The following is a 21,280-nucleotide window of genomic DNA, read 5'->3' as shown; positions in this document are numbered from 1 at the left end:
CCTGGTGGAAGAATGACATTACTGCAATGACCAGGACCCTGGGGCACTGCAACAGCAAGCAACTCCCGATTACCCACATCATAGTTTCTTTCAGCAGGATAACATTTTTTAGAGAAGGTGGCACATGGTCGCAGGTTAGTTAAAGTCTCAGGACTTTGAGACAATACAGCCCTCACACAGATTTCAGAGGCATCTACCTCCACAATAAATGGACTCTGGAGGTATGGTTGCACCAGAACAGGAGCAGACATAAAACATTTCTTTAAATTTTCAAATGCCCCAACCGCTCCCTGTGACAAAACCTTTAGCTCTGCCCCTTTACGAGGGAAGTCCGTAAGAGGCTTGACGATCTGAGAAAATCCTTTAATATATTTACATGGCCTGAACTTTCTCAGCATCCATCTTAAACCCAGAGGCAGACACAATGAAACCCAAGAATAATATTTCTTGAACAGAAAAGATACATTTTTCAATTTTAGCAAACAATTATCTGTCAACCTTTGGAGAACCAAACTGACTTGTTTATAATGTGAATCCAGGTCAGGTGAGAAAATTAGAAAATCATCCAAATAAAAATAAAAAATAATTGTCCCAATATAATCAGAAAAAAATATTCATAAAATTTTGAAAAAACGCGGGTGTATTCGTTAGACCAAAAGGCATGACAAGATTTTTAACGTCTGAAAGTCTCTTTGAAAATCTTGTCTTCCACTCATCAACCTCACAAATCCATAATCAGATTATATGCCCCTCTGAGATCTAGTTTGGAAAACCATTTGGCCCCGGAAAGCTGATTATATACAGTAGATCAAAGATAAGTGGAAGCGGATAAAGGTACCGTCACACTGAACGATATCGCTAGCGATCCGTGACGTTGCAGCGTCCTGGCTAGCGATATCGTTGAGTTTGACAGGCAGCAGCGATCTGGATCCTGCTGTGCCATCGTTGGTCGGCGCAGAAAGTCCAGAACTTTATTTCGTCGCTGGACCTCCCGCAGACATCGCTGAATCGGCGTGTGTGACGCCGATTCAGCGATGTCTTCACTGGTAACCAGGGTAAACATCGGGTTACTAAGCGCAGGGCCGCGCTTAGTAACCCGATGTTTACCCTGGTTACCAGCGTAAACGTAAAAAAAAAAAAACACTACATACTTACATTCCGTGTCTGCTTCTCTGCACTGGCTGTGAGCGCCGGCCAGCCGGAAAGCACAGCGGTGACGTCACCGCTCTGCTTTACGGCTAGCCGGCGCTGACCGTGCAGAGGAAAGCAGAGCGCCGGAGGACAGACACCGGAATGTAAGTATGTAGTGTTTTTTTTTTTTACGTTTACGCTGGTAACCAGGGTAAACATCGGGTTACTAAGCGCGGCCCTGCGCTTAGTAACCCGATGTTTACCCTGGTTACCAGGGGACTTCGGGATCGTTGGTCACTGGAGAGCTGTCTGTGTGACAGCTCTCCAGCGACCAAACAGCGACGCTGCAGCGATCGACATCGTTGTCAGGATCACTGCAGCGTCGCTTAGTGTGACGGTACCCTAAGTATTTTTAATCGTTATTTTGTTTAATTCTTGGAAATCTAGGCAGGGACGAGATCTCCATCTTTCTTTTTAACAAAAAAAAAATCCTGCATTTACCGGTGATGAGGCAGGGCAAATATGACCTTTTTGTAAACTTTCGTTAATGTAAATTTTCATGGCTGACAGCTCAGGGTCAGACAAGTTATACAAACGAGCACTAGGCAATTTGGCATTAGGAATGAGATTGGGGCGGTGAGGAGGTAATATCTCAGACTCTTTCTCCGAAGTCTTTCAGGTACTCCGGAAGACCCTCCAGACTAACGGAGCAAACATGCACAGGTGTGAGACATCTTTCTATAAAATAAGGACCCCATTTGACAATATCTTTCCAATTCCAGTCAATAATCAGATTATGCATATGTAACAAGGGCACCGAGTGGGGGTAGTTGTGGCCAAGCTTTTAAAAGGCACAGTTCACAGTCCACTGAGCACACAATAAGCGAGCACCCCTGGTTCCTTGCACATAGACAGATGGGACCAACACAGTTCTTTCCCCACAAATTACCTTCTCCTCTGATCACAGCGGTCCAGACGAAAAAGAATCCGGAAGGTGGCCATTGTCCAACAGGGAAAATAATTTTTATTGAACAGTGATGAGGAAATAAGGCAAGAGTACAATGGTTTTCCTACTTTCTCCCTGTCATGCTTTACAACCACACCCACAGCAGTTGCAGCAGCCAAGGTTTAGTGGAATTCCTCACCGTGGGGATAACCCCTTTAGAAGTGGGAGCCCTTTCAGAATCCTGAGGCCCATGTTGCAGTCCTTAGCCTTGTAGTCTTCGGGACCCCTCCCGAGTCCCTGGAGTCCTGGGAGTCCGGGGCAACAGACCTTTCCCATTCCGGGAGTCTGGCAGTGGTCTATCTGTGAAACATGTCTGCCCTTTCCCACGTATCTGGGCATTTTGAGGAAGCAGCAGCTTCCTCTCTCCTAGTGGCTGCAAGTCCAGCCTCCTTGCTGCTGCTGCACCAGCCCCTATCTTAACCATTGCCTGTCCCTAACTGCAATAGTGGCACATTAGGAACTTTATACATTACATATACAGCAATTTAAAGGGAAACATCTCAATATATTGATCAAAAAATGAAGAAAGACGCGGCAACACTCACCGATCCTGTAAAGCGGGCTTTACCTCTTTATTCAAGTAAGTGTGAGACCATCTTCACGGCACGGGGGAAACAAAATGAAGGAGGTGAGCGGGGGAGAGGACAACAGCCGTTTCGCGCCTGCAGCGGCGCTTCTACGGGTCCACACTGGAAGGGAACCACGTCGGGTGAGAAAAGCACAAAGGCTCCGCCCCCCACAGCGTGTATCCCGTCCAGAGCAGGCAGAGAACAGGTGCATATCAAGGGAACAATTACCAGAGTGAAAATTAAAATCAATTACAGAAACGTAAGTATACAAATATTGAACATGCACATATAAGATCACGAGATCTCTGTGGAAAAATAAGACACAAGTACATAGAACTTACACAATATGGAGACTATACGCAATGAGACTTTGAAGTAACTTCCAAGTTGTTATCCTATCTATATCTTACCTTATACATCAAAACTATTGTTATAAAGATGTTTATGCTAATATAAAATGTAGAAAAAACATGTTTTAAATACTAATTTATATTACAAATATGGCACAGTGTTGGCGATATATGAGATGCAAGTGTCATAGAAGATATCATAAAAAAACGGACATATCAATTTTTTCATTGAGGCCAGCTGGTCCTGTGGCCTTAGTTTTCATTATCCACAGTGCCTCACGTTGCAACAATAATTTATGAAGATCTCCTCCTTGTCTAGGTAAGGAAACCTTTTCAATTCCTGCGAACGTTAAAACATTAGGGTTTCCTGCATGGCTCTCTCTGACATGTTGAATAAGTCTAGGGACACCTTTACCGGTCTCAATAGATTTTTGATGTTCTCTGAAACGTGTAAAAAGTTTTCTGATGGTCTTCCCTATATAAAACCTTCTGCACGGACAAAAAATAACGTAAACTATATAGTTAGTCCTGCAGGTAATTAATTGTTTAACTTGGTGTCTAACGGGACCAATATGTAAGACGGGAGTCTGTATGTGAAAACGGCAATATTTGCATTGTCCACATCTATGATTCCCTTTGGGGGTTAACTGCTCTAACCAAGTGTACCCATCATTTGTTATGCGGTTACGGACCAGCACATCTCTAACTCTTTTCCCCCTTCTATTGGTGACAAGAGGGCCTTCTACAGCTATCTTAGCTAATTCTCTGTCTCCTTCCAAAATATGCCAATGCTTCCTTATAGTGGATCTAATTTCCCTATCCATGGAACTGTATTGGAAGCAGAAGGTAAATCTGCGAGGGGGACTATTATTGGGGTTCATTCGTTGTGAATTTGTATTAACCCTTTTAATGGCGGTTCCTAGAATATCTTCAGGGTACCCTCTATTCCGAAATCGTTGACATAGATTCTCTGACTGTTCTTTGAACCCTCTGGCTGTGTTGTTAATCCTTTTAGTCCTCAACAACTGACTGTAAGGTAGTGACTTTTTAACATGGGGGGGGTGGAAACTGTCAAAATGAAGTAAAGAATTAACCGCAACCGATTTGTGAAACACTGAAGTACATAATTTCTCTTCTTGGATGTGAATAGCAACATCCAAGAATTCTAGTTTATCACCACCAAAATTAGAAGTAAAGGACATCCCCATGGTGTTCTTTGTGTTCAAGAAGTCAACAAACAGATTGAAAGCGTCCTCAGTGCCATCCCATACAAGGAATACGTCATCTATGTACCTAAGATAAACTCTAATATGTTTCAGAAAAATATTCAATTGTGAGTATACATAGTCTTCTTCGAATACAGCCATATAAAGATTGGCAAAAGTACATGCAGCCGGGGTCCCCATGGCAGTCCCGGTGATCTGCCTGTACCATTCATCTTGAAAAGTAAAAATATTGTGAGTCAAAATAAAAAGAAGACTCTCACATACGAAATCTACATAATTTTTACTCTTATCTGTGGTCTCAAGAATTCTCCTAATAGATTGAATGCCTAAATCTTGCGGGATGTTAGTGTACAGGCTGATCACATCAAGGGATGCCAGGGAGAACCCCGGCTGCCAAACCAAATTCTGTACACATTTCAGAAAGGAATCCGTATCCTTAATGTATGAGGGGACGTCTTTCAATAAAGGACGCAGAAGCCAGTCAATGTATTGAGAAAGGGGTTCAGTTAACGCTCCAATCCCTGACACAATTGGTCTCCCAGGGGGTGAGGTGACCGATTTGTGTACTTTGGGGAGATAGTACCAATGAGGTTTAATGGGGAATTGTGGTAGTAATTTTTCCGCCTTATTTTGTGTGATAACTTTATTCTCTACCGCTCGTCTAAGAAGAGAGCGGAGTTCCTCTTTGAATTTAAGTGTATAATCCTTCTTTAACGGGAGGTAGGTAGAAAAGTCAGATAATTGTCGCCGTGCTTCGGTGATATAAGCTTCTCTTGGTATAAGGACGATTTTACCTCCTTTATCCGCTGGGCGTATTATGACATCAGACCAGCTAGTCATCTCCTTTAGTGCCTCATTTTCCGCCACAGACAAATTTGTCGATGCCTTTTTATACAATATGGCTTCTATGTCTTTCAACACTAGTGTCTCGAAGAGATCTATCACATTCCCAGGAGAGGAAGGAGGCATATAGGTGGACGAAACACCCCCCAGAAAAGGACTATGGGAATCGGAGATGCTAATATCCTGATCAGATGTAGCACCAGTAATGCTTAAGAGAAGAGCAGCATCTTCTCGCATATCTGCCAGAGTTTCATCTGTACTACCCGCCATAAAACCCAGTGTTCCCACCTGGCAGGGTCGTTCACCTTCCCATGCTACAGTATCCGTAGTTCTGGAGGAAAAGAATTTATGTAGATGAACCTTCCTTATGGCTTTGAACAGATCGATCTGGAAGACAGAGAAATCAAACGGCTCGGGTATACAATAGTTTAAACCCTTTGAGAGTAATGATAGGTGTGCCGGCTCCAAAATACGTGAGGTTAAATTAACTACATAATCACTAGGGTCCGATGTAGAAGTTGTTCCTATCTCCAAGAGACGGTTTTTCTCTTGTTCCGCCATCTTGGGATGGTATTTGCGCTGGCTCCTTCGTGTCTTCCTTCTAAAGGGACAGCGGAGGTGGTTGCGATTTCTGATATGACTTCCTCAGAGGAGTCAATTGTATTAAGGCCATTTTCACTCAGGCTCGAGTCTGATTCGGTAGTGAGATAATCTCTCCTCGTACCTGGATTCCTTTTTTGGAATCTTCTTTTTTTACGTTTCATTTGGGTAGAGCCAGAGGGTTCAAAGAACAGTCAGAGAATCTATGTCAACGATTTCGGGATAGAGGGTACCCTGAAGATATTCTAGGAACCGCCATTAAAAGGGTTAATACAAATTCACAACGAATGAACCCCAATAATAGTCCCCCTCGCAGATTTACCTTCTGCTTCCAATACAGTTCCATGGATAGGGAAATTAGATCCACTATAAGGAAGCATTGGCATATTTTGGAAGGAGACAGAGAATTAGCTAAGATAGCTGTAGAAGGCCCTCTTGTCACCAATAGAAGGGGGAAAAGAGTTAGAGATGTGCTGGTCCGTTACCGCATAACAAATGATGGGTACACTTGGTTAGAGCAGTTAACCCCCAAAGGGAATCATAGATGTGGACAATGCAAATATTGCCGTTTTCACATACAGACTCCCGTCTTACATATTGGTCCCGTTAGACACCAAGTTAAACAATTAATTACCTGCAGGACTAACTATATAGTTTACGTTATTTTTTGTCCGTGCAGAAGGTTTTATATAGGGAAGACCATCAGAAAACTTTTTACACGTTTCAGAGAACATCAAAAATCTATTGAGACCGGTAAAGGTGTCCCTAGACTTATTCAACATGTCAGAGAGAGCCATGCAGGAAACCCTAATGTTTTAACGTTCGCAGGAATTGAAAAGGTTTCCTTACCTAGACAAGGAGGAGATCTTCATAAATTATTGTTGCAACGTGAGGCACTGTGGATAATGAAAACTAAGGCCACAGGACCAGCTGGCCTCAATGAAAAAATTGATATGTCCGTTTTTTTATGATATCTTCTATGACACTTGCATCTCATATATCGCCAACACTGTGCCATATTTGTAATATAAATTAGTATTTAAAACATGTTTTTTCTACATTTTATATTAGCATAAACATCTTTATAACAATAGTTTTGATGTATAAGGTAAGATATAGATAGGATAACAACTTGGAAGTTACTTCAAAGTCTCATTGCGTATAGTCTCCATATTATGTAAGTTCTATGTACTTGTGTCTTATTTTTCCACAGAGATCTCGTGATCTTATATGTGCATGTTCAATATTTGTATACTTACGTTTCTGTAATTGATTTTAATTTTCACTCTGGTAATTGTTCCCTTGATATGCACCTGTTCTCTGCCTGCTCTGGACGGGATACACGCTGTGGGGGGCGGAGCCTTTGTGCTTTTCTCACCCGACGTGGTTCCCTTCCAGTGTGGACCCGTAGAAGCGCCGGTGCAGGCGCGAAACGGCTGTTGTCCTCTCCCCCGCTCACCTCCTTCATTTTGTTTCCCCCGTGCCGTGAAGATGGTCTCACACTTACTTGAATAAAGAGGTAAAGCCCGCTTTACAGGATCGGTGAGTGTTGCCGCGTCTTTCTTCATTTTTTGATCTACATGTTTGCTGTGCCTTGGACGCGTGCACCTCACTGTGCATGCTGAGCTCAGTGGTTCCCGCAGTGACTCCATCTGGTCACTCTATATCGGGCTGTGCTGCTTTCTATTTTTTCGTTTTGTACATTGGACTTGTTGTTTCTTCAGCACGCACGCTTTGATGTGAGTTTATGGTGTTTCACTGACTTTGAATTGGAAGTTTTATTGTTAATTATACTTCATGATGGAATCGGAGCCAATTCCTGTGCGGTCAAGCCTACAAGCCGGCCGGGAGGATGCTAGTAATTACTTTAATGAATGTGAGCGGGTGGAGGAGGTGCAGATGCTAAGCACGAAATCATTGGAATTTAAGTTAACTAATCTCTCTGAAAGAGAGATTAGATTATTCTGGACTAACAACTCTTTACAATCGTACATAGACTGTGGACGAGTCCCTAGAGGACTTCGTGTCTGGAAAGACATAGCCCATTTCAATAATGATACTGCTTTGAGACTGGAATGGGAGAATATTATGATCCAATGCTCCCAGGATGTATTAAAATTGGTCCTAAAATCCAATATACAAAACTATGAGACTGTTAATGCTGAGATTTTAAAAACACAATCTGAATTAAAGAGCAGATTGACTGAGAGTCAATGGACAATATTTAATAAAAAATTAGACACTAAGTTGACATTGATGCAAGTCGATATTAAAGCCAAGAAACGGGACAAATTCCTGCGAGATAAAAATGATTATGAATCAGGAAAAATTTTTACTTGGAATAAAACTCAAAATAAAACTAGAGATAATAGAGAAACATGGAATCAAGAAGGAAGCTCTACCCAAATGAAACGTAAAAAAAGAAGATTCCAAAAAAGGAATCCAGGTACGAGGAGAGATTATCTCACTACCGAATCAGACTCGAGCCTGAGTGAAAATGGCCTTAATACAATTGACTCCTCTGAGGAAGTCATATCAGAAATCGCAACCACCTCCGCTGTCCCTTTAGAAGGAAGACACGAAGGAGCCAGCGCAAATACCATCCCAAGATGGCGGAACAAGAGAAAAACCGTCTCTTGGAGATAGGAACAACTTCTACATCGGACCCTAGTGATTATGTAGTTAATTTAACCTCACGTATTTTGGAGCCGGCACACCTATCATTACTCTCAAAGGGTTTAAACTATTGTATACCCGAGCCGTTTGATTTCTCTGTCTTCCAGATCGATCTGTTCAAAGCCATAAGGAAGGTTCATCTATATAAATTCTTTTCCTCCAGAACTACGGATACTGTAGCATGGGAAGGTGAACGACCCTGCCAGGTGGGAACACTGGGTTTTATGGCGGGTAGTACAGATGAAACTCTGGCAGATATGCGAGAAGATGCTGCTCTTCTCTTAAGCATTACTGGTGCTACATCTGATCAGGATATTAGCATCTCCGATTCCCATAGTCCTTTTCTGGGGGGTGTTTCGTCCACCTATATGCCTCCTTCCTCTCCTGGGAATGTGATAGATCTCTTCGAGACACTAGTGTTGAAAGACATAGAAGCCATATTGTATAAAAAGGCATCGACAAATTTGTCTGTGGCGGAAAATGAGGCACTAAAGGAGATGACTAGCTGGTCTGATGTCATAATACGCCCAGCGGATAAAGGAGGTAAAATCGTCCTTATACCAAGAGAAGCTTATATCACCGAAGCACGGCGACAATTATCTGACTTTTCTACCTACCTCCCGTTAAAGAAGGATTATACACTTAAATTCAAAGAGGAACTCCGCTCTCTTCTTAGACGAGCGGTAGAGAATAAAGTTATCACACAAAATAAGGCGGAAAAATTACTACCACAATTCCCCATTAAACCTCATTGGTACTATCTCCCCAAAGTACACAAATCGGTCACCTCACCCCCTGGGAGACCAATTGTGTCAGGGATTGGAGCGTTAACTGAACCCCTTTCTCAATACATTGACTGGCTTCTGCGTCCTTTATTGAAAGACGTCCCCTCATACATTAAGGATACGGATTCCTTTCTGAAATGTGTACAGAATTTGGTTTGGCAGCCGGGGTTCTCCCTGGCATCCCTTGATGTGATCAGCCTGTACACTAACATCCCGCAAGATTTAGGCATTCAATCTATTAGGAGAATTCTTGAGACCACAGATAAGAGTAAAAATTATGTAGATTTCGTATGTGAGAGTCTTCTTTTTATTTTGACTCACAATATTTTTACTTTTCAAGATGAATGGTACAGGCAGATCACCGGGACTGCCATGGGGACCCCGGCTGCATGTACTTTTGCCAATCTTTATATGGCTGTATTCGAAGAAGACTATGTATACTCACAATTGAATATTTTTCTGAAACATATTAGAGTTTATCTTAGGTACATAGATGACGTATTCCTTGTATGGGATGGCACTGAGGACGCTTTCAATCTGTTTGTTGACTTCTTGAACACAAAGAACACCATGGGGATGTCCTTTACTTCTAATTTTGGTGGTGATAAACTAGAATTCTTGGATGTTGCTATTCACATCCAAGAAGAGAAATTATGTACTTCAGTGTTTCGCAAATCGGTTGCGGTTAATTCTTTACTTCATTTTGACAGTTTCCACCCCCCCCATGTTAAAAAGTCACTACCTTACAGTCAGTTGTTGAGGACTAAAAGGATTAACAACACAGCCAGAGGGTTCAAAGAACAGTCAGAGAATCTATGTCAACGATTTCGGGATAGAGGGTACCCTGAAGATATTCTAGGAACCGCCATTAAAAGGGTTAATACAAATTCACAACGAATGAACCCCAATAATAGTCCCCCTCGCAGATTTACCTTCTGCTTCCAATACAGTTCCATGGACAGGGAAATTAGATCCACTATAAGGAAGCATTGGCATATTTTGGAAGGAGACAGAGAATTAGCTAAGATAGCTGTAGAAGGCCCTCTTGTCACCAATAGAAGGGGGAAAAGAGTTAGAGATGTGCTGGTCCGTAACCGCATAACAAATGATGGGTACACTTGGTTAGAGCAGTTAACCCCCAAAGGGAATCATAGATGTGGACAATGCAAATATTGCCGTTTTCACATACAGACTCCCGTCTTACATATTGGTCCCGTTAGACACCAAGTTAAACAATTAATTACCTGCAGGACTAACTATATAGTTTACGTTATTTTTTGTCCGTGCAGAAGGTTTTATATAGGGAAGACCATCAGAAAACTTTTTACACGTTTCAGAGAACATCAAAAATCTATTGAGACCGGTAAAGGTGTCCCTAGACTTATTCAACATGTCAGAGAGAGCCATGCAGGAAACCCTAATGTTTTAACGTTCGCAGGAATTGAAAAGGTTTCCTTACCTAGACAAGGAGGAGATCTTCATAAATTATTGTTGCAACGTGAGGCACTGTGGATAATGAAAACTAAGGCCACAGGACCAGCTGGCCTCAATGAAAAAATTGATATGTCCGTTTTTTTATGATATCTTCTATGACACTTGCATCTCATATATCGCCAACACTGTGCCATATTTGTAATATAAATTAGTATTTAAAACATGTTTTTTCTACATTTTATATTAGCATAAACATCTTTATAACAATAGTTTTGATGTATAAGGTAAGATATAGATAGGATAACAACTTGGAAGTTACTTCAAAGTCTCATTGCGTATAGTCTCCATATTATGTAAGTTCTATGTACTTGTGTCTTATTTTTCCACAGAGATCTCGTGATCTTATATGTGCATGTTCAATATTTGTATACTTACGTTTCTGTAATTGATTTTAATTTTCACTCTGGTAATTGTTCCCTTGATATGCACCTGTTCTCTGCCTGCTCTGGACGGGATACACGCTGTGGGGGGCGGAGCCTTTGTGCTTTTCTCACCCGACGTGGTTCCCTTCCAGTGTGGACCCGTAGAAGCGCCGCTGCAGGCGCGAAACGGCTGTTGTCCTCTCCCCCGCTCACCTCCTTCATTTTGTTTCCCCCGTGCCGTGAAGATGGTCTCACACTTACTTGAATAAAGAGGTAAAGCCCGCTTTACAGGATCGGTGAGTGTTGCCGCGTCTTTCTTCATTTTTTGATCTACATGTTTGCTGTGCCTTGGACGCGTGCACCTCACTGTGCATGCTGAGCTCAGTGGTTCCCGCAGTGACTCCATCTGGTCACTCTATATCGGGCTGTGCTGCTTTCTATTTTTTCGTTTTATCTCAATATATTACAGGTGCATAACACATACATTGCAATAGTGAACATAGCTATATCACGTGAATGGTCGATCCACCGAGAGGTGAAGAGGGCGCTACTGAGGGGACTGACCTCCTCCTTACGACTCCCCCCTCCTTAAACATGGCCATCCCCGTCCAGATAATGGGACCTTTAACAGTGGTGGGCTACTTTTATATACATGGGGCTAGTACAAAGGTTAAAGTAGGGCAAGTTCAGTAACATGCAGTCCAGCAACCACATCCGGAGTCCACTGCTACTAACCCCATAGGGTCCTGGACCCATGACCCAGCAGGGGGGACACAATGAGTGTAAACAAAACTGGGAGTAGGGGGAAAAAAAAATATGGCCATCCACGGGTGGCCACTGCAAACACTATTGTCCTTGGCCGCCAAGTAAGGACCATTGCCCTCTTAGGGATGTGAAACACTCCCTCATATTTGCTGGGTGCAACCGGCACCAATTAACACCAATCCTTAAAGGGCTGCTCAGACTATGCACTGCTGCTGAGTTGCATAGTGGGCTGCATGTTGCCCCTGGACCACCACATACACCTGTGATGAGGACCGACTGGAGGTGGCAGAATCTCAGCTATTCCTCTGGCTCCGCACTCCCTCCAGTGGTGGGCCTGTAACTCCTTGAGCTTCTGGCAATGCTGACACGTTTGCAGTTGACTCACTGCCCTGAGGCACTGCTCTCCCCTGTGCTTATCCTCTTTGTTGTCCATGGCATGAAAGTGAAATAAAGGACATGTAATCTTTTCACTTCAGCTGGTGAGTGCGGCATTTTTTCTTCATGAATCACTGCTCTCCCCTGTGCAGCCAGGGCAACTGCAGTTGCAGCAGCCAGCCGTTCCACATGTGGGGCCTCCTGTGGTGGGCTGGTGTCCCTATCAGAGCCCAGTTTAATGGCCACTGCATAAGGCCCCCGGGGTCCTTCTTCCTTTACAAAAGACATTTAGTCCCCTCTTGTAGAGGACCGCTGAACATGAGTGAGCCAGCATTTATGTAGACCTTTTTCCTAGTCTCCATCTCCTGTTCAAAACCATAGCCTTTGTTGCTATTCAAATACCTGACGAGGCCATGGGTCATCCAGCCTGCTGCGCTTCCTCTGCTGGGGCGCTGTAGTTCTGCCAGGACGCAGCGCTCCTGCCGTCTTTTCAGGCGTATCACTTCATGGATCCACTCAGCCTCCATAGGCACACTGGGTTCCTTTTCATGCCGGCTGTGGGTGTTAGTGGAAACAGGTGCGGTCCATGGAAGCGCGGGTGCCGTCGCGGCTGGAAGCAAAGACTGAGTCAGTGGTTGGGGTGCCTACGATGAGGCTGGCAGGGCAGACTGTCAGCATTCCTCTGGAGACAACGGCGGAGCCACGGGAGGTAAGAGGGCAGCGGGCATGGCAATGGGGTGGCCGAGCAGGGGTCTCTTACCCACTGCCGCCTGTAGTCCTCTTGCACGGCCACTGACATCAGTGATTGCAGCCTTCATCATCCCCTGCAGAGCCACTTCAAAAGTCTTCTGAACTCCCACAGGTTCCCGTCGGGGCATCACCAGGCCCCCATAATCCTTGTCGTACTCAGGGTCATTCACAGGTTGCTGGCTCGGCAACGGAAACCAGAGACGCTCCTCCAACTCTTCTAACCACCAGGCCTCGAACTTCAGGCAAGCCTCCATCAGGACTTTGAAGCATCTCCAATCCTGGCGGCCAATGCCGCCATGGAACAACATGCTGTTCCTCTCCATGTCAGTCAATAATGTTGCCTCATCCACTGACAGACAGTCCATCTTTTTTGGGTTCCACCCATTTGTGGGTGGGCTAACTTTCTGCGACTTCACCAGTTTCTCCTGATCAGGCTGCAAGAGCGGCAGCTCTTTCTTCTCCCGAACCCATGTAGGGTGGGCATCTCACAATGGGGGGGGCGGACTTTTCTCTTCTGGTGCCAAATTCTCTACATGACGCCCACTAAAGGTGGCAATTTATTCAGTTTTCACACCAACGGCTGCCATTTTTTCGGTGGTTTGTGCCATTTCTAAGTCCACAACATCCGCCATCTGCAAATCTGTCATGGCGGGCAACACATCACAAATCTCAGCGTCGCCATCAGCTGACAGCTCCATCTCTTTCAGTTCGGGTAGTACATCACATATTTCAGACTCACAGTTCCAGTCAGCTGCCATCTCTACTTCTATTATGGACAACATTCCAAAATCACAAATTTTACATATTCCATCCATCAGTCCCAGGGTTACAAGGCTGCTAAGGTCCATCCTGCCGCACTATGCCAAGTGTAACAAGGGTACCAGGGGGTAGTTGCTGGTGAACTGTGCCTTTAAATATTTCGGCCACAGAGTCCACTGAGTACACTATCAACCAGCACCCCTGCAGTTCTTTCCCCACATATTACCTTCTCCTCTGGTCACAGCAGTACAGATGAATAAGAATCCAGGAGGCGGCCATTGTCCAACAGGGAAAATAATTTTTTATTGAACAGTGATAAGGAAATAAGGCATGAGTACAACACTGGTTTTCCTACTCTCTCCCTGTCACGCTTTTCAACCGCACCCACAGCAGTTGCAGCAGCCAAGGTTTAGTGGAATTCCATGCACCATAAATAACCCCTTCAGAAGCGGGGGCCCTTACAGAATCCTGATGCCCATGTTGCAGTCCTTGGCTTTGTACTCTTCGGGACCCCTCCCGAGTCCCTGGAGTCCTGGAAGTCCGGGGCAACAAACCTCTCCCATCTGCTGGGGTCTGGCAGTGCCCCATCTGTGAAACACGTCTGCCCTGTCCAACGTATCTAGACAGTTCTGAGGAAGCAGCAGCTTCCTCTCTCCTAGTGGCTGCAAGTCCAGCCTCCCTGCTGCTGCTGGACCGGCCCCTATCTTAACTATTGACTGTCCCTAACTCTGCAATAGTGACACATTAGGAACTTTATACATTACATTTACAGCAATTTAAAGGGAAACATCCCAATACATTACAGGTACATAACATATACATTGTAATAGTGAACATAGCCATATCACGTGCACAGGGGATCCACCGAGAGGTGAAGGGGGAGCGACTGAGAGGACCGGCCACCTCTTTACATACATGCAACCAAGGAATACCCAACACAAATCCAGCACTTGGTCACTCCCCCTTTGAGAAAGCGATAGAGCGAAACGCGCGTCAGGGGCGGTGGGAAGGCCACACACGTATCCTGATCCACCATGGGTAAGTTCATCCTACTTGTAAGATATGTGTAATGTTGGGACACTACGGCGTACTATATGCTATGGCACGCTAGTCCTTCAGGAGGTGTCCTCACCGTAGGAGCACACATTACTTGTTTAGGTTTTTGATTCTTACCCAGATCATACTATGGATGTGTGCCTTACCTCTTAGTGTACTGGCTGGTTTTTCCTTCTCCTTCACATGTTGGAATTTTTATGTATTTTTCCAGTATGTATTATTATTTTTTGTGTGTTATTTCTTGAATTTGTATATCAATAAAATTGTTATATGTTTTTTACAAAACCTTTTTCGCTAGTTTAGTATATATTTCTTTGGGAGCGATGCTCTCGTATGTTTACATTTAGATTGGGAGAGCTCTTTTTACGAAACATGCTCTCAGCCATTTATAGCACATGCTTATCGATTTGTATATACAAATCCAGCAGGTAAATTTTCCAAAACATAACAGATTAATTCAGTATGAAGAGACCCCCACCTTGAGTGTGAAATCCATCGTAACTAACCGAACCAGATTTTTGAGCAATGGTGTTCTATCAATGGCCACGATTTGAATACGGCTTTCTAGCTTAACTGTCCCTAATCCTAACTTCATAACAATTCCCCCATTAATGAAATTAGCAGCAGAACTGCAGTCAATAAAGGTAAATGTTCACAGACAATGCTCTTGAAAAAGAAGTTCAGCATTCAGCAACACTTTATTGGAGGAGTAAAAGGGTACCTGTAAGTCTGAGTGACCTCCTTGACAATCACCCAGACTTAGGCGTTTCCTGGCGACTTGTTTGCTGCAGGTCATGCCAAACAATCATTTAAGAAATGTCCAACTTGGCCACAATAGAGACAAAGTCCAAGTTCCCGACGACGTCTCCTCTCCTTAATCCTTGAGCTGGCAGCACCAATCTCCATAGGTTCCACGTCAGGTGAATGAACTGGACCAGTTGGCCAAAATGGAACCTCTTGTTGCACCTTGCGTCTCTCCCGCAAAATCCGATCCATGTGGATAGCCTGAGTCATGGCCTCCACCAAACAACCAGGTGCAGTATGTAGAGCCAAAACATCCTTAAGAGACTCTGAAAGACCCCTTAGCAATTGACATCTGAGAGCTGTGTCATTCCACAGGACCTCAGAAGACGACTGCCGAAACTCAATACAGTGGTCTTCTGCTCCCCTGTAACAGGTTCATGATCATTGTCTCTGCCACCTTGACCCTGTCAGGTTCCTCATAGATCTGTCATAAAGCTTCAAAAAAGGCGTCCACCGATAGGCGTTCAGGGCAAGAGAGGGTAGGGAGAAAGTCCAGGTCTGAGGACCCCCTGCAAAAGTGACATTATAATTCCTACCCACTGTGGCTCATTCTCTGATGACCGGAGGCTCAAGGTAAACAATAATTTACAACTCAACTTAAAAATTCTAAACCGATCTTTTTCTCCCGAAAATTTGTCAGGGAGTGCCATAACAGGTTCAGGGGGACTTAAAGATACGTCAGATGGTTCAGAAGTCATAACAGAGGTCAGAGGAGAGGGATTCTGAGGCAGTAAGAGTACCAGAAATCTAACCCTGCAACTGAGCATGTGAGGATGCCAGTTTGTGTTGTTCCAAGGCTAGATCTTGGACTAACTGAGACAGATTCACCACCTGATCATACAAAGTACGTAACAGATCCATTCTTCCAGGTGGGAAAAAGAAAAAAATGTAACAGTCAATCGTAATGTGATGAGAGTCACTATAGTAATTATAAGTCCCAAAAATGCAGCGAAAGACTACAATAACAAATAGTAATATAATACTACTTACTGGATTAGTAAAGGGAGGTCAAACAATCTGAAGTCAGGTGCAGGAAGTGGCGCAGTACAATGGGGGTAGACAGAGAAGAAATCCAATTCACTAGCCGGGGTCAGGAAAACCAGAAAGGCAAATATAGTTTACACGGAGCAGGCAAAAGATAAGTTAGGTCAAAAGCAAAGTGTCAAGTCCAGGAAGGGAATAAAGTCAGGCAGGGTCAGGCGCAGAGCACAGAGAGATCAGACTTAAGGTACCGTCACATTAAGCGACGCTGCAGCGATACAGACAACGATGCCGATCGCTGTTTGGTCGCTGGAGAGCTGTCACACAGACAGCTCTCCAGCGACCAACGATCCCGAAGTCCCCGGGTAACCAGGGTAAACATCGGGTTACTAAGCGCAGGGCTGCGCTTAGTAACCCGATGTTTACCCTGTTTACCGTTGTAAATGTAAAAAAAAAAAACACTACATACTTACATTCCCGGTGTAAAGCACAGCGGTGACGTCACCGCTGTGCTTTGCGGCCGGCTGGCGCTCACCAGTCAGTGCGGGAAGCTGAAGGCGAGGGACGTGACCAGACACCGGGAATGTAAGTATGTAGTGTTTTTTTTTTCTTACATTTACAACGATAACCAGGGTAAACATCGGGTTACTAAGCGAGGCCCTGCGCTTAGTAACCCGATATTTACCCTGGTTACCAGTGAAGACATCGCTGAATCGGCATCACACACGCCGAATCAGCGATGTCAGCGGGAGATCAGCGACGAAATAAAGTTCTGATCTTTCCCCAGCGACCAACGATCTCCCAGCAGGGGCCTGATCGTTGGTCGCTGTCACACATAACTATTTCGTTAACGATATCATTGCTACGTCACAAAAAGCAACGATATCGTTAACGCTATCGTTATGTGTGATGGTACCTTAACACTGGCAGCAGCAAGTGTACGACTGACACTGAGTGAATGAGCTAGCATGCTTAAGTAGAAGACTAATCAAGGAAAGCGAACACAGATGATGCAGCACAAACCCAGCACAACCCCTACACAAAGTAACATATCAGACAGGAACAGAGTGGAGATCGTAACACTTATACCGCTTCATTAACCACCAGGTCTTCATTAAAACTTAAATTCCAAGCTATAGATGCTGGGCCAGACCATGATACTTCATGCATGGCCCATGACTGATTGCTTGTGTGCCATTATAACAGATTCTACTGTGGGTCAACTACATGTATTACTATTCTTACATTTTTCTATCAATAGTAGTGCATGAAACTGATTTTTGTGCCATCTGAGTGTGGCTGTAATAAAAAACAAAAATTGGAGGTGTGAGGTCTCCCAGCTAAGAAGGCTTACACAGCTACGATAACCACCAGGTCCTCATTAAAATTTTAATTCCATGCTCTAAATTCTGGATCAGGCACTGATACCTCATGAATGGCCCATGGCATTTGTACATTTCTACTGTGGGTCAATTGATGTAAATTGTCATGGAGTCTGCCCCTTATAATGTGATTTCTGTTATGCTGTAATGTCTATTGTCTGTACAAGTCCCCTCTATAATTTGTAAAGCGCTGGAATATGTTGGCGCTATATAAATAAAATTATTATTATTATTATAAGCTGTTTGGGAAGCTTTTTGTCACCCCTTAAGGTGTCGTCTATGCGTTTGGTTTTGCCTCCTATTGAATCTAATGGGGTTCGTGTACGTTCGACTAATCGTTCGGGTTAGCTCATCTTTACTTACAACAGATAAAACATAGACTCTGTAAGCCATTTTGACATTGCTGCACATATGTTCATTCTTTCAGCATTGTTTACTGCTTTTTCAGACTGGTTCCAGGCTATATCCACCTGAAAAAGACGTCATGTGCATACACCCTTTTTCTAACACACAAGCCTTGGTATCAGGATTTTTTCTTTAGAAACAATATTAAGACAGTGTGGTATTAAACGTGCACTGGCATCCTTGTATACAGTGTATGAAGAATTGAAAAAAATGTTGATATTAAGGTGCTCTTGCTGCAGCATTTCACACTTGAATCTTCCTATTATTATTCATAGCCTGAGGGTGCCACTCCAATGTTTAATGCTGCAGTAGTAACTACAACATGATTTAGGCCTTTTTCTGGGTTATGAGCTGTGCGTTCTGACCCCCTATGACTAGGCTGTAAAATTTTAAAATGGCACTACTTGGCCTGTTCTCATTTTTCATAGTGAGAACCCCCAGATTAGCTTTGCAATGTCATGTAATGTGATAGCTGTGAGGTATTATGGGGTAGCCCAAGCTTCTACACCTGTGCCTGCAATCTGGCTGCTGCAATTTCAATAGTTGCGATACTCACAAATCAAATTGCAAATTTTTGTATTCACGAGGACCTTTGAAATTAAGGAGATTTGACTGAAAGATGATATAAAGCAGATTGATCTACTCACCTCCAATACTTAACACGTTGATTTATTCCCAACATTTCTCAGTTTGGCATTCCACCAAAACCATTTGTTTGAAGGCTTGTTGTAAACAGTTCACTCCTACATGCATTGCCCAATTCTCTATTGTTTAGCATATTACGCTCTGCTCACTCTTGGTCTAGAGCTACCTCCTATTCTAAAAATTCCTAATGCATTTCATATTGGACTGATGTATCCTTTGATTTTCAACAAATTCTCTTCTACCATCAAGACAGTTCCTTTTTGCAAGGATACATCAGCGTCAGATATATTTTATTTAATTTTGTTGTGCAAATAAAAGAATAAAGATTACTCACCTGTATTTTTAAAAAATGACATACTTTGCTGTTTTACCTCACTGCAAGACATGGTCAAGTAGCAAAATGAAAGCAAAAGTCTTAGAGGCTCCCCAAACATTGTGCAATCTGAAAAATGAAAGTTTAACACAATTACTAGATTAACACAGACACACGGCCACATCATGTCCTATCCACTTCCCACCTTCTAACGCTCTGTCTGCTGCTCCTCATTCCTGGCGACGTATGCCCAAATCCTGGCCCTCCTCAATACATCCCCACACTCATTTCTAAACCCCTGCCATGATCCTCTACACATCTTTGCAACCACGATAACCTCATACCCATTCATCCAGCCCCCCCTCCCCGGTCCGCCTACCTGGAGCACTATGGAACGCACACTCTGTCTGCAATAAATTGTCATTTATCCATGACCTCTTTATCAATAACAAACTCTCCTTCCTTGGCATCACTGAAACCTGGCTCACACCCTCTGACTCAGCCTCTCCAGCTGCACTTTCTTATGGCGGACTTGTCTATATTTGCCCCGTTCACATGTAAAGCGCCATGGAATAAATTTTGCTATAAAAATGTATAATAATAATAATAAATTAACAACTGGCTTTCACTTTGACATTCATTTTGATTGCTGTATAGGTTGGAGTACATACAGGGGATATTTTCCACTGAAACTAGAAACATTTTCTGCAATAACTGTCACAAAAATTATGCACTCATCATGAACAGCTATGCCTCTTTTAATGCATCTCATTATTTTATTTACCTTGGCAGCAACTGCCTGACACTCTTCACTAAAGTGGAGTTTGCCATCCACCCATACACCCAAGTCTTTTTCAGAAACCCAAGTATTTTACACTTTAGTATATGGTTATACATACTATTTTCTCTGCCAAACTGCATAACCCTACATTTATCTACATTAAAGGGAAACTGTCATCCCACCAGGTATTTTTAATTAAAAGAGCCATCTTGTGCAGCACTAATGCTGCATTCTGTCAAGGTGGCTCTGTTAGTTGTGGTACTTCTCAACGCTAAAATATTCATTTTTATAATTTGTCCCTGATACCTCAAATTTGTCCTGGGGGCATGTCTTTTCCTCCGGACACAAACGCCTCCCAGCCATCACTCAATACTCTATATGCAGGGCTCCGCCTCCTCTGCCTTCATTAACGTCCCACTGGGGCTCCCGGATTTACCGCCTTGTCAGTGACCACCACGGTGCGTCTTTCGCTTCCCAGATGACCTTCGGAGCAGCAGCCGCAACAGCAACCAGTTTGAGGAAGTCAACACCCAGCAGTCGTCCGTGTGTTCTGCTGCGGCCCCGGAGTCTGCGCTGTAAGTTCGAAGGGCAGCGCAAACTGCGCATGCCCGAAAAAAAACTTTTTCTCAACTTCACCTCAGTCCTATTGTTCTCAAAGTCCTTTGTTCCTTCTCCCACAGAGTACTCTAAGGAAATGTTCCACCCCTTTTTTCCCTGACATTTCCAGTGCATGCCACAGAACCTATATCCTCCTTTGACCTCCAGAAGCGCAATACACGTGACCATGGTGTGTTCCAATGTGTGTCACAGAGCACAATTTCGGAAATCCTCTTAGCTCTGAGAGGCGGATTTCGGCTGCATGCGCTATACCAAGCGCCATGGAAAATAGGCGCCTTGCGTCATCAAAGAAATCCTGAGCACCGCATCATTTAAATAGCATTTGAACCTTAACACCGGTCATGCTCCATGGAAGAAGCATTACTGCCAAACGGCGCTCGTCGGGCGCAGGGCTGGAAAGCTGTTCTCTTCTAGTCACACTGTTCCACAGCAATACTAAACACCTAACAGGTATATACAATACCGATTCTTGGGTGTTTTGTTGTCTGTTTGGCTTGCTGGGTATGGATTGGACTTATATTTCCTATGACACATGGATGTGTTTCGCTATCGTGTACCCCACTTACTAAGCTCAATTTTCTCCCTTGAGATCTGGCTAACTCTG

The 21,280-nt window shown here is 43.8% G+C and overlaps 1 protein-coding gene across 2 annotated transcripts in view; it reads right to left on the bottom strand.

Annotated features, from left to right (window-relative positions):
- LOC138642353 (collagen alpha-2(VI) chain-like) overlaps positions 1 to 21,280 on the bottom strand; it is a 668,325-nt gene that overhangs the window by 614,384 nt on the left and 32,661 nt on the right. For both annotated transcript variants that reach the window (XM_069730466.1, XM_069730467.1), the window contains exon 2: positions 19,299 to 19,406. In XM_069730466.1, the coding sequence (XP_069586567.1) occupies positions 19,299 to 19,398 (100 nt within the window). In that variant the 5' untranslated portion in view covers positions 19,399 to 19,406. The remainder of the gene's footprint in view (positions 1 to 19,298; positions 19,407 to 21,280) is intronic.

This window comes from Ranitomeya imitator, chromosome 6 (genome assembly GCF_032444005.1).
Source record: "Ranitomeya imitator isolate aRanImi1 chromosome 6, aRanImi1.pri, whole genome shotgun sequence".
In the NCBI taxonomy this organism is placed as follows: domain Eukaryota; kingdom Metazoa; phylum Chordata; class Amphibia; order Anura; family Dendrobatidae; genus Ranitomeya; species Ranitomeya imitator.
This window is presented reverse-complemented; position numbering and strand designations above follow the sequence as displayed.